At 42.7% G+C, this 13,317-nt stretch overlaps 4 protein-coding genes across 7 annotated transcripts in view; all 4 read left to right on the top strand.

Annotated features, from left to right (window-relative positions):
* LOC128445521 (protocadherin gamma-A4) overlaps positions 1 to 13,317 on the top strand; it is a 248,766-nt gene that overhangs the window by 75,752 nt on the left and 159,697 nt on the right. The window lies entirely within an intron of this gene.
* LOC128445546 (protocadherin gamma-A12-like) lies at positions 1,712 to 4,166 on the top strand. The gene has a single exon (XM_053428301.1). It carries the CDS (start codon positions 1,776 to 1,778, stop codon positions 4,164 to 4,166), a length of 2,391 nt encoding a protein of 796 aa, XP_053284276.1. The 5' UTR covers positions 1,712 to 1,775.
* On the top strand, positions 5,971 to 8,419 carry LOC128445545 (protocadherin gamma-A12-like). The gene has a single exon (XM_053428300.1). It carries the CDS (start codon positions 6,029 to 6,031, stop codon positions 8,417 to 8,419), a length of 2,391 nt encoding a protein of 796 aa, XP_053284275.1. The 5' UTR covers positions 5,971 to 6,028.
* Positions 10,522 to 13,317, top strand: part of LOC128445525 (protocadherin gamma-A2) — a 3,056-nt gene continuing 260 nt past the window's right edge. Inside the window, exon 1 of the mRNA XM_053428279.1 lies at positions 10,522 to 13,317. This exon is cut by the window's right edge and continues 260 nt beyond it. Coding sequence (XP_053284254.1) covers positions 10,522 to 12,990 — 2,469 coding nt within the window. The 3' untranslated portion in view covers positions 12,991 to 13,317.

Genomic DNA, 13,317 nt, shown 5'->3' with positions numbered 1-13,317 from the left:
TGATTCAACTTAAAAATCCCCTTTTTCAATGACTGACTTAAAGCTCAAGAGGAAATGCATCTCGGTCACACACTCACCTGTCGAAAAGTGACCAACTCTTCTGTTTAATTTTGGTTGCCATGATTTTTTTTTATGTTGTCATTTTTTATTACTAGTTTGCGATCACAGAGTCTGACATGACCTACCTCTGCCTTCTGTTTCTGAAAGTCAAATATATATTCTGTAAACTATAATCTTAGTTGTAGGACAGATGATTGTTATGTACTTTAGTTTTTTCCAGTTTATAATAAGTTTCTTTATGGTGTGTTATAATTTAGTTTACAGTGATTGCTGTTTGAAAAGCTGTGTGTGTGTGAGACTGGTCAGATGGGACAGTTTGTCTCAGCAAGAACTAACTTACAGGATACTCTTTTTTCTGGGTAGAGCTGTGTGAGACTGGTGTTTGAATGGTGATCATTTGGGTAGTGCTGGAGTCAGGCTGCTGAAAGATGTGACTGCTCACTTTTCATGTTAATCATCAGGAGGGAATCTACCTATTTTCCTCAAAAAAAGTTGGTTTCTGTTTTTCATAGGTGTCCTGCATGTAGAACTTCTAGTGGTTGTTAATCGCAATGGTTAATAGCTATGATGACTGAGTGCAGATCCTATAATTAACAACCATCTCTCTCTCTCTCTCTGTCTCTCTCTGTCTCTCTCTGTCTCTCTCTCTCTCTCTCCCTCTCCCTCTCTCTCCATGCCTGCAACATAAATGCATGTACACTTTTACCCTGGTCCCGCACTATATAGCCCTTGAAAGTATGTTGTATTGATATACCGACTGACTGAAAACCTATATATAGACAATATGAATGACATAATTTGTATATGTAGTGTTTCATATTTGAAACCAGTCCCTTATTAAACAGTGTTTGGTTCCTGATGGTTTGGTTTGCATAAGCTAATGTTGTGACCCCAGTTAGTGCAAAATAAAGATTATACATATTTGAAAAGAAAAAAACAAGTTTGTCAGTCTGGACGGTGGTGTCTCTCACATGGATAGGTCTGCAGTGACTGTCTTTGGTCAACAACGAGCTGTGATTGTTTGACTTTTATTCATTGTCATGTGAATCGTGTATATTTTATCCAGTGTGTTTTCACTGTGAAGTGCCAAACTGGATCTCAAACTGAGACCAATAACACATTTTCTTCTCAGGCTGTGATTTTGCTGAAGATGAGTCACCTTGGTCATTAAAACAAACTCACGGTTTCAAACAGGTGATCTTAGGTCCTCCTGAAAGAATGACAGATTTGCCCTTTTAGATATCTCAGATATTTAGTTGTTTCTGGTGTGCAGTGAGTCTCGTAACAGCTGTTCTCCCTGAGTTTATTTCCATGTGAATTGACTGGGTTTCTGACTGTAATCATTATTTATATTGATCGGCTGCATCCAGCTATGTTTTGGTTGACGGTGTGAAGGAATGAAGTCATGACTGAACATAAACTGGATCCTAACAGTAAAAAAAACATTACGCATATATAGTGAGAACTTTTAACAGTAATAACCAACAAGCTAAACTCATGTTGAGGCGTAGCTTTTGTTTCTGTCAGTGTTTTTTTCCTACTCTATCTCACGGTGGCGCTATACACCAAGCTTAAGAGAGTTGCATTCCCCAGCCAATCGGTGTATTCATGCATTCTTGTGCTCTCCATACGCACAGTCACCCGCAGTTGTTCGTGTTGGAGGTTGGACTGTCTTTGTTCGCTTTAATTTTCAACTCAGTAACTTATGGTTTCCAATGGATTCGAAGATGATCTGGTTTCAGCCGCGCTTCGTCTTTTTCCTCCTTCATTTTTCGCATCTCGCATACGGAGACATGAGCTATTCTTTCCCTGAGGAGATGAAGCGAGGATCGGTAATTGGGAATATAGCCAAGGAAATCGGGCTACAAACGGGTGCGCTGTCTATCAGAAGAGCTCGCATTGACACCGACGGGACTGACGAACGTTATTGTGACATCAACCTGAACAACGGAGACATGGTTGTTGCTGAAAGGATCGACCGCGAGGGGCTTTGTGGCAAAAAGGCTTCGTGCATTCTGAAACACGAGCTTGTGCTTGAGAATCCACTCGAGCTCCACCGAATTAGTCTCCACATTCAGGATATTAATGATAACTCACCGCAGTTTAACGAAGAAATGATCAGTATAGAAATTCAGGAGTCGGCTGTCAAGGGAGCTCGATTTGTGATAGAGGAGGCGCACGATGCGGATGTAGGACAGAATTCAGTTCAACAATACAGCCTCAAGAAGAATGATTATTTCATTTTAGCTGCTAGTGGAAACACAATCGAGCTTGTTATTGATAAAGAGCTTGATCGTGAAAAACAAGGGGACATGAATCTGCTCCTTACAGCTCTAGATGGTGGCTCTCATCAGAGATCAGGTACCGTAGCCATACACGTCACTGTGCTGGATGCTAATGATAACGCCCCAGTGTTTAGCCAGGCAGTTTATAAAGCCAGTCTGCCTGAAAACTCTCCTCTAGATACTGTGGTGGTCACAGTGAGCGCAAATGATGCAGATGAGGGAGTGAATGGAGACGTGACTTATGACTTTGGACACGTTACTGAAGATGTAAAGAAGATATTTAGTATTGACCGTAAATCGGGTGATATTAGAGTAATCGGTGCTGTTGACTATGAAAGTACTACTTCGTTTGAAATACGCGTTAAAGCGAAAGATGGGCTAGGGCTTTCATCTTATGCTAAGGTGATAATATCTGTCACTGATGTGAATGATAACGCCCCTGTTGTTAATTTGAAATCACTGACCAACCCCATACCAGAAGACACCCCACGTGGTACAGAGGTGGGCATCATTAACGTGCAGGACAGAGACTCTGAGAGTAACAAACAGGTTCGCTGCTTCATTCAGCAAAATGTCCCTTTTAAGTTAGTTCCTTCGATTAAAAACTATTATTCTCTGGTGACCACAGGACAACTGGACCGTGAACTAGTGTCAGATTACAACATTACAATCACTGCCACTGACGAGGGCTCTTCACCTCTGTCCTCCTCTAAAACTCTTCAGTTATCTGTAGCTGACATCAACGACAATCCACCTGTGTTTGAGGAACAGTCCTACAGCGCATATGTGACTGAAAATAACAAACCTGGCTCCACGTTATGTTCTGTTACTGCTCGAGACCCCGACTGGAGACAAAACGGTACAGTGGTTTATTCTCTGTTACCTGGTGAGGTGAACGGTGCCTCGGTGTCTTCCTATCTATCAGTTAACGGAGACACGGGGGTGATCCACGCTGTGAGGTCTTTTGATTATGAACAGTTCCGTAGCTTTAAAGTCCACGTGATGGCCAGAGACAACGGTTCTCCTCCGCTCAGCAGCAACGTGACCGTCAGCGTCTTCATATTGGATGTGAACGACAACTCTCCTCAGATACTGTACCCTGCCCCGGAGGGCAACTCCTTCATGACCGAGCTGGTCCCCAAAGCTGCACACGGAGGCTCTCTGGTGTCCAAAGTGATCGCAGTGGACGCGGACTCCGGACAGAATGCCTGGCTGTCCTATCAGATAGTCAAATCCACTGATCCGGGACTTTTCACTATTGGTGTCCACAGCGGAGAGATCAGGACACAGCGGGACATTTCTGAAACTGACAGCATGAAACAGAACCTTATTGTGGCGGTGAAAGATAACGGACAGCCCTCTCTGTCTGCCACCTGTTCCATGTATTTACTTATTTCTGATAACTTGGCTGAGGTGCCAGAGCTGAAGGACATTTCTTATGATGAGAAGAATTCAAAACTGACCTCCTACCTGATCATAGCGCTGGTCTCTGTCTCCACCTTTTTCCTGACCTTTATCATCATCATCCTGGGTGTAAGGTTTTGTCGCAGGAGAAAGCCCAGAATGTTGTTTGACGGAGCTGTCACCATCCCCAGCGCTTATCTCCCTCCTAATTACGCAGATGTTAACGGCACAGGAACTTTACGCAGCACTTATAACTATGACGCCTACCTGACAACAGGTTCTCGAACCAGTGACTTTAAGTTCGTGACGTCTTACAATGACAACACTCTGCCTGCTGACCAGACTCTGAGGAAAAGTCCGTCTGACTTTGCTGATGCGTTTGGGGACTTAAATGATTCTCCTGAGGTAGGAACATGATTCTTATCATGTGTCCGTGATGTGTTAAACGTAAAACATGTTTTAGTATTCTCTCTCTCTCTCTCTTTCTCTCTTTAACTCACTCACTCACTCACTTACTCACTCTCTGACTGTTGCTGCTCTCTTCCTCTGTCCTTGGTGCTGAAACACTGATTTCCTTATTCATTGTTTAGGCCTCTTTATCCATTACTCCTTTACTTTTTTGACAGAGCCTAAGCTCATTTTCCTGGATGGTTAAATATGCTATATTTAATTTGCTGTGGAAAGGTTTTTTAACTGTGTTTTTCAGCTTTATATATTTGCTGACTTATTACTTAATTGTCGTGTTTCTTATGTAATCTTTAGTCAATTATTAAGAAATACCTCTCATCAGTATTTTGACCTTTAAATAAAACAGTTTTTTCAAGTTTATAATAGGTTTCTTTTTGTTGTTTCATAGTTTGGTTTACAGTGATTGCTGTTTGAAAAGCCGTGTTGGTCTGACACCAGTCAGAGTGGACAGTTGGTCTCAGCAACAACTACCATATTAGAGTCTTTTTTTTCTGTGCACACCTTGGTTAGACTGGCATTTGAATGGTGATGTTTGGGGAGTAAATTCAGGCTGCTGAAAGATGTGAGTGCTCACTTTTGATGTCAATCATGAGGAGGGAATCTCCCTATTTTTCTCAAAATATGTTGGTTGGTGTTTTTGTTATGTGTCCTTCGTGTAAAACTTCTGCTGTTTGTTTTATCTCAATGGTTAATATGACTGAGTGCTGATCCTATAATCACTACTCTCTCTCTCTCTCTCCCCCTCCGCTGTCTCCTTTCTACCTCCCTCTCTGTGCCTGCAACATAAATTCATATACATTTTACCCTGGTCTTACACTTAAGCCTATGGTAGTAAGTTTTATTGATATACTGACTGAATGAAAACCTATATATAGTCATGATGAATGATATAAAATACATATGTAGTGTTTCACAATTTAAATCAGTCCAATATTACATATTAATCAGTGTTTTGTTCCTGATGGTTTTGTTCATATTAGCTAATAGCTTTACCACAGTTAGTGCAAAATAAAGAAGATACAAATTTGTAGATAAAAAAAAAGTGTCAGTCTGGACTTTGGTGTCTCTCACATGGATAGGTCTGCAGAGACTGTGCTTGCTCAACGACATGCTGTGTATATATGACTTAAATTCCTGGTCATGTGAATCATGTGTATTTTATCCAGTGTGTTCTCACTGTGAAGTGCCAAACTTGATATTAAGCTGAGACTAATAACACATTTTCTTCTCAGGCTCTGATTTAGCTGAAAATGAGTCACTTTGCTCATTAAAACACACTCACGGTTTCAAACAGGTGGTCTTAGGTCCTCCTGAAAGAATGAGGGAGTTGCCCTTTTAGGTAACTCAGATATTTAGTTGTTTCTGGTGTGCAGTGATTTTCGTAACAGCTGTTCTCCCTGAGTTTATTTTCATATGAATTGACTGGGTTTCTGTCTGTTATTAATATTTATATTGATTACCTGCAAGCAGCTATGTTTTGGTTGACAGTGTGAAGGAATGAAGTCATGACTGAACATAAACTGGATCCTTACAGTGACAAAACAAGAAACATATATAGTAAGAACTTTATTACAGTAATATCCAGCAAGCTAAACTTATACAGAGGCGTAGCTTTTGTTTCTCTGTGTTTTTTTCTAGTCTAACTCACGGTGGCGCTATACACCAAGCTTAAGAGAGTTGAATTCCCCAGCCATTGGTGTGTACACGCATTCTTGTGCTCTCCATACGCACAGTCAACCGCGGTGGTTCGTGTTAGAAGGTTGGACTGTCTTTGTTCGCTTAATTTTAAACTCAGTAACTTATGGTTTACAATGGATTTGAAGATGATCTGGTTTCAGCCGCGCTTCGTATATTTCCTCCTTCTTTTTTCGCAACTCGCATACGGAGACATGAGCTATTCTTTCCCGGAGGAGATGAAGCGAGGATCGGTTATTGGTAATATAGCCAAGGATCTCGGGCTGCAAACGGGTGCGCTGTCTATCAGAAGAGCTCGCATTGACACCGACGGGACTGACGAACGTTATTGTGACATCAACCTGAACAACGGAGACCTGGTTGTTGCAGACAGGATCGACCGCGAGGGGCTTTGTGGCGAAAAGGCTTCGTGCATCCTGAAACACGAGCTTGTCCTGGAGAATCCACTCGAGCTCCATCGGATTAGTCTCCACATTCAGGATATTAATGATAACTCACCGCAGTTTAACGAAGAAATTATCAATATAGAAATACGAGAGTCTGCAGTCAGAGGAGCTCGCTTTGTGATAGAGGAGGCGCACGATGCGGATGTAGGACAGAAATCAGTTCAACAATACAGCTTGAAGAAGAATGATAATTTCATTTTAGCTTCAAGTGGAAACACACTCGAGCTTGTTCTTGATAAAGAGCTTGATCGTGAAAAACAAGGGGACATGAATCTGCTCCTTACAGCTCTAGATGGTGGCTCTCCTCAGAGATCAGGTACCGTAGTCATACACGTCACTGTGCTGGATGCTAATGATAACGCCCCAGTGTTTAGCCAGGCAGTTTATAAAGCCAGTCTGCGTGAAAACTCTCCTCTAGATACGGTGGTGGTCACAGTGAGCGCAACTGATGCAGATGAGGGAGTGAATGGAGATGTGACTTATGACTTTGGACATGTTACTGAAGATGTAAAGAAGATATTTAGTATTGACCGTAAATTGGGTGATATTAGAGTAATCGGTGCTGTTGACTATGAAAGTACTACTTCATTTGAAATACGCGTTAAAGCGAAAGATGGGCTAGGGCTTTCATCTTATGCTAAGGTGATAATATCTGTCACTGATGTGAATGATAACGCCCCTGTTGTTAATTTGAAATCACTGACCAACCCCATACCAGAAGACACCCCACGTGGTACAGAGGTGGGCATCATTAACGTGCAGGACAGAGACTCTCAGAGTAACAAACAGGTTCGCTGCTCCATTCAGCAAAATGTCCCTTTTAAGTTAGTTCCCTCTATTAAAAACTATTATTCTCTGGTGACCACAGGACAACTGGACCGTGAACTAGTGTCAGATTACAACATTACAATCACTGCCACTGACGAGGGCTCTCCACCTCTGTCCTCCTCTAAAACTGTTCAGTTATCTGTCGCTGACATCAACGACAACCCACCTGTGTTTGAGGAACAGTCCTACAGCGCATATGTGACTGAAAATAACAAACCTGGCTCTACTTTATGTTCCGTTACTGCTCGAGACCCCGACTGGAGACAAAACGGAACAGTAGTTTATTCTCTGTTACCTGGTGAGGTGAACGGTGCCTTGGTGTCCTCCTATGTATCAGTTAACGGAGACACGGGGGTGATCCACGCTGTGAGGTCGTTTGATTATGAACAGTTCAGGAGCTTCAAAGTCCACGTGATGGCCAGAGACAACGGTTCTCCTCCGCTCAGCAGCAACGTGACCGTCAGCGTCTTCATATCGGATGTGAACGACAACTCTCCTCAGATACTGTACCCCGCCCCGGAGGGCAACTCCTTCATGACCGAGCTGGTCCCCAAAGCTGCACACGGAGGCTCTCTGGTGTCCAAAGTGATCGCGGTGGACGCAGACTCCGGACAGAATGCCTGGCTGTCCTATCATATAGTAAAATCCACTGATCCGGGACTTTTCACTATTGGTGTCCACAGCGGAGAGATCAGGACACAGCGGGACATTTCTGAATCTGACAGCATGAAACAGAACCTTATTGTGGCGGTGAAAGATAACGGACAGCCCTCTATGTCTGCCACCTGCTCCATGTATTTACTTATTTCTGATAACTTAGCTGAGGTGCCAGAGCTGAAGGACATTTCCTATGATGAGAAGAATTCAAAACTGACCTCTTACCTGATCATAGCACTGGTCTCTGTCTCCACCTTTTTCCTGACCTTCATCATCATCATCCTGGGTGTGAGGTTTTGTCGCAGGAGAAAGCCCAGAATGTTGTTTGACGGAGCTGTCGCCATCCCCAGCGCTTATCTCCCTCCTAATTACGCAGATGTTGATGGCACAGGAACTTTACGCAGCACTTACAATTATGATGCCTACCTGACAACAGGTTCAAGAACCAGTGACTTTAAGTTCGTGACATCTTACAATGACAACACTCTGCCTGCTGACCAGACTCTGAGGAAAAGTCCTTCTGACTTTGTTGATACGTTTGAAGACTTAAATTGTTCTCCTGAGGTAGGAACATGATTCACATCATGTGTCCATGATGTGTTAAATGTAAAACGTTCTCAGCATTCTCCCTCACTGTGTCCAACCATCTCTCACTCTCACTCACTCACACACGCACTCACACACACACACAATCTGACGTGTGCCGCTCTCTTCCTCTGTCCTTGGTGCTGAAACACAGATTTTCCATTTAGCTTTTTTGGCATTGCCGTATCCCACTTTTCTGGAGTGGGTAATGTTTTACTAGTGTATTATTTGTTTGTTTTTTAATAGACCCAGACTATAGTTGCGGACTCTTCTCTTAATTTTACCCTATTTGGAGTAATTCATGGGTTTTGCCCTTTAAAATAAATAATTTGGCAGACAATTTTTTGGCTTGATGTTTAATAACTGTCCATACAAACAGTAGCATTATTGTTTTTACAGCTACACAATAATTCCAGTACTTTTTATTTGTCACTTAACATTTTATTGGATTTTCAATGATAACAGTAGCATTCTTTAATGAAGGGTTGGTGATAAGGATGTTGTTTCTGGTGTAGAGGTCATGAAACATATACCAAGAAGTGGGAACTTCAGTTCATAACAGAGGGAGAGAGAGTACTGTATTCAGTCCATGGTGCTGAAAGATCTTACTCAACAAAAAGAGATTACAATTACTTCCTCTTTAATAGAAAATCCGAACTGGACACAAGATGTGGTAAAATGTATTTTCAGAGCCCTTCCACATTTGAGTCATCCTTTTCTAATACTTTCTCTGGTCCTTAATTTGAGTTCATTTAGAAAATGTGATATTTTTCATATTTAACTTTCATTTTCAAGCTCTCATATCTATCTTGTATATTTATCACACACCAGAAAAATTGTAATGTAATGTTAGATGCAATTCATCGTTGACCTGGAGCTTTTCAGTTTGCATTCACTGCTTCATAGTATTGGACATTTAATATGCTACTCTTCATTCAGAGCTTCTTTGTGCATGTGCAGTGTTGATTGAAGAATATACAGTCAAGTGAATAATGAGATATCATGAACATGCTATTGCACAATATGTGTTTGACTATTATATACACTGCTGTAAGGCAATGGCCTGTGGGAAAACAAAACATTGTGTTGTGTTAGTTGTTTGTGTGTGTAGTGCCCTGTAGTACATCAAGCAGGCAGAAAATCAACCCTGTAGATTGCAGATATGACCATTTGTTTAAGACTGTGACTCTCAAACCAGACACTGAGGAAAGTCTGTAATTTCTCTAGAGCTGGATCAACTGTGAATCTTTCTCAGCAACACAGGAAGTAGCGTCATACTTGAATGAAGTATAATGTTGCAGGCCCTCTGCTGGTGGGAGGTGGTTTTCACAGCCATACAGCATGCATTGCTCTTCCTCAGTGTGGTTTGCCTGGAGAGTGTGAAACATCCACAGTTGCAGTTTGACCATATTCTCCGCAATGCAAGGCAAATTCATATATTACAGTTGATGTAGAGCACTGTAGTTAATTCATTGTCTGAGAAATGTTAAATGAAACTAGTAAAAATGTAATTAAACAATAAGCATAAAGCATTCATGGGAAACTTCTGTAAAGAACGGCATTAAATTATTCAGGTGTTGCTTTTACTGTGTCTATTCTGCATCAATGTTATTAAGCTTGTATTGTAATATTAAGTCAGCATAGCCTAATTTGTTCTGGTCTTGCCTTGGTTGCATGTGGTGCAAGATGATAAATATAATGCACACGTATCTCATTGCTGTATTGTCCACCGTTGTAATTATCCTCTCAGTCTTTTGGTGACGCTCTTTTATAATATCTGACTCATGGATTCTGTGGATGGCGTGTCTCACCTTATCTGTGTCAGTGGAACTGAAATATTGGGCTGGAGCCGCGGGCTGTGTGTGCTTGCGTGGGTGTGTATTGGAGAGGGAGGACTGTGTGTGCGAGTGAGCGAGAGAGAGAGCGAGAGAAGAGAGACGGAGAGAGAGCAGTGGTGAAGTGGGAATAGAGAGAGGGATCCAAGCCGACAGCTTTCTTAATAGAGCATGATTAACTCAGTTCAGAAGCAGGGACTCGTTGTGTTACAGCAGCATTTCCAGCTCCATATTCGGATGTAAACGTGTAGGATTTACATGATGTCGGCGGTACATTTGTTTCTGAAGGCATGTTTAATAATGGACCCACCACAAAACTTCAAACGATGGCTGCGTTTTTTATTCTTTAGTCTCCTTTTTGGTGTTTCGTTTGGAGAAGTCCGTTATGTCCTTCCAGAGGAGATGCAGCGGGGCTCTGTTATCGGGAATGTTGCGCGGGATCTGGGGCTGAAAGTGACGGAGCTTGGCGCTCGTCGCGCCCGGGTTGTTGCTGAAGGAACCGGCCAGCTGTGTGAACTGGACACTGCGTCAGGCAATCTTTTGATCAGCCAGCGGATAGACCGAGAGGAGCTCTGCGCGCAAGCAGCTGTCTGCATCCTACAGTATCAGCTCTTACTGGAGGCTCCCCTCCAAGCACACAGCTTAGTTCTGGACATTGCTGATATAAATGACAACAGCCCAGTTTTTGCTGCTGGAGACATACATCTGGATTTAGTCGAATCCACAGTTCTGGGGAGGCGCTTTCCATTGGAGAGCGCGCATGACCCCGATCTGGGCACCAACTCAATACGTGAATATAAACTGAGCCCGAACGATCATTTTGCACTGGAAATGAGCACGCAAATAAACGGCAATGCCTATCCGGAACTTGTTCTTAAAAAGCCCCTGGACAGGGAGGCAAAGGCTGAACATCTACTGAAAATCAATGGAATTGACGGGGGTAATCCAGTGAGATCAGGAACCGCCTCTATACACGTCCGTGTTTTGGATGCCAATGACAATGTCCCAGTTTTTAGCCAACGAGTTTACAAAGCGTCTGTGCCAGAAAACTCTGCCGTAGGGACTGTCATATTGACACTGAACGCCACGGACTTGGATGAAGGTGTTTATGGGGAGATAACGTACTCTTTCAGTCACCTTTCAGACAAGGTCGCAGGAGTTATTGATATGAATCCCTTGACTGGAGAAGTAAGGGTAGTTGGTCTTATTGACTATGAGGAGGCTAGTACGCATGAGTTAGATGTTCAGGCTAAAGATGGCGGTGGTCAGGCCTCTCACTGTAAACTTATAATTGAAGTTATTGATGTAAATGACAATGAGCCTGTGATAGAAATAAAGTCAGCATCTGCCAACATAGGTGAAGACTCTAAACCAGGTACCATGGTCGCTCTGATTAATATCTATGACATAGACACTGGAAGCAGTGGGCAAGTCACATGTACGATCCCAGACAATGTCCCATTTAAATTTGTTTCAGAGGTGAAAAACTATTACATGTTAGTGACTGACGGGAAACTAGACAGAGAGCTTCAGCCAGGGTACAACATCACAATCACTGCCACTGATGCAGGCTCCCCCTCACTCTCCAGTGTAAAAGTTCTAACAATCGTGGTTAATGATATAAATGATAACCCCCCGACTTTTATGCAGAGCGAGTACAATGCCAACATTTTGGAAAACCAACCAATTGGAACGTTTGTCATGAAACTGAAAGCGGAGGACACTGACGATGGACCTAATGCTAAAGTGCTGTTCCAAATCTCAACGGACACAAACTCAGAAGTGTTCTCTTTTCTCACCATCAACTCAGACACGGGGGAGCTATTCACATCTCGCCTCTTCGATTATGAACAGTCAGTTCACTTCCAAATCAAGGTGATCGCTCGAGATGGAGGCGACCCCCCACTCTCCGCTACCTGCACGATACACGTTTTCATTAAGGACCAAAATGACAATACACCTGCAGTCCTATATCCTGTCCAGTCCAACAGGTTCATCGCTGAAGATATGGTGCCAATAGAAGCACCCAAGGGGTACCTGGTTACTAAAGTGGTAGCTGTGGACGCAGACTCTGGCCACAACGCCTGGCTTTCATACAAAATAATCAGAGCAACGACACCTAATCTGTTTATGGTGGGTCTGCACACAGGTGAAATCAGAACAGTGCGACCATTCATGGAGGATGAGGAACAGAAACAGACTGTTGTCGTTTTGGTAACGGACAACGGGCCAGAATCTCTCTCCGCCACTGCTACAGTCAGCATAGTAATCGGGGATGGCCTGCCTGTTTTAAATGAACTTTTTGAGTTTGTTGATGAATCACAGGACAGCTATAACCTAACGCTCTATTTGATCATCGCTCTGTCAACCGTTTCTTTCCTTTTCCTCCTTTTAATCATCGGGGTGTTTTATTTTAAACTGTGCCGGCAAAGTTACGTTTACCGTTCAACAACCGCCAGTCTCCCCGTCTTCCCAACGACCTACTGCCCCACTAGTTTTACAGACTTCAGTCATTGTGGGACCCTGCTTAATGATGATCGCTATGATTCCTTCTTGACCACTGGCTCGTGGCGAGGGGATTTCCGTTTTGGCGCAAACACAGACACTGACACACTGAAGAAAAGAAGCGCAGCCTATCAGAAAAACACCCTGAGGCGCATTAGTGCAGACAGAGCTACTCTGAAGGTGAGGGCAGGTGTACCTCATCCTTGCTACGTGGTCAAGTGAGAATCGACCATAACATATATAGTACATATACAGTATGGTCAAATAATCCAAGCCCCTTCTGACTGTCCAATTAATTATAATTCCAATATTTTTGTATCAAAGTAGAATAGAATTACTAATCAAATCCATACTGTTATGTTCACTTTTCTACAAGAATTTGGATGAAAATGGTGTAAGTGCAACCCAATGTTTTGTAATCGTCTTAGAGATTTGTATATGACCTTATTCCTGTTTCGCCTGAAATCTGACCATGCGCTTAGATGGTGATCTTAACCTTGTGTCTTATGAAATACATTTTGAAAACACTATGCCGGTTGATTGAATAAA

The sequence above is a fragment of the Pleuronectes platessa genome, chromosome 8, assembly GCF_947347685.1.
Source record: "Pleuronectes platessa chromosome 8, fPlePla1.1, whole genome shotgun sequence".
NCBI lineage: Eukaryota > Metazoa > Chordata > Actinopteri > Pleuronectiformes > Pleuronectidae > Pleuronectes > Pleuronectes platessa.
The sequence above is the reverse complement of the archived record's forward strand: the minus strand, read 5'-3'. Positions and strand labels throughout refer to the sequence as shown.

Excerpts from the sequence above, each read along its gene's own strand:
- LOC128445546 (XM_053428301.1), top strand. The coding sequence starts at position 1,776 with ATGGATTCGAAGATGATCTGGTTTCAGCCGCGCTTCGTCTTTTTCCTC.
- LOC128445545 (XM_053428300.1), top strand. The coding sequence starts at position 6,029 with ATGGATTTGAAGATGATCTGGTTTCAGCCGCGCTTCGTATATTTCCTC.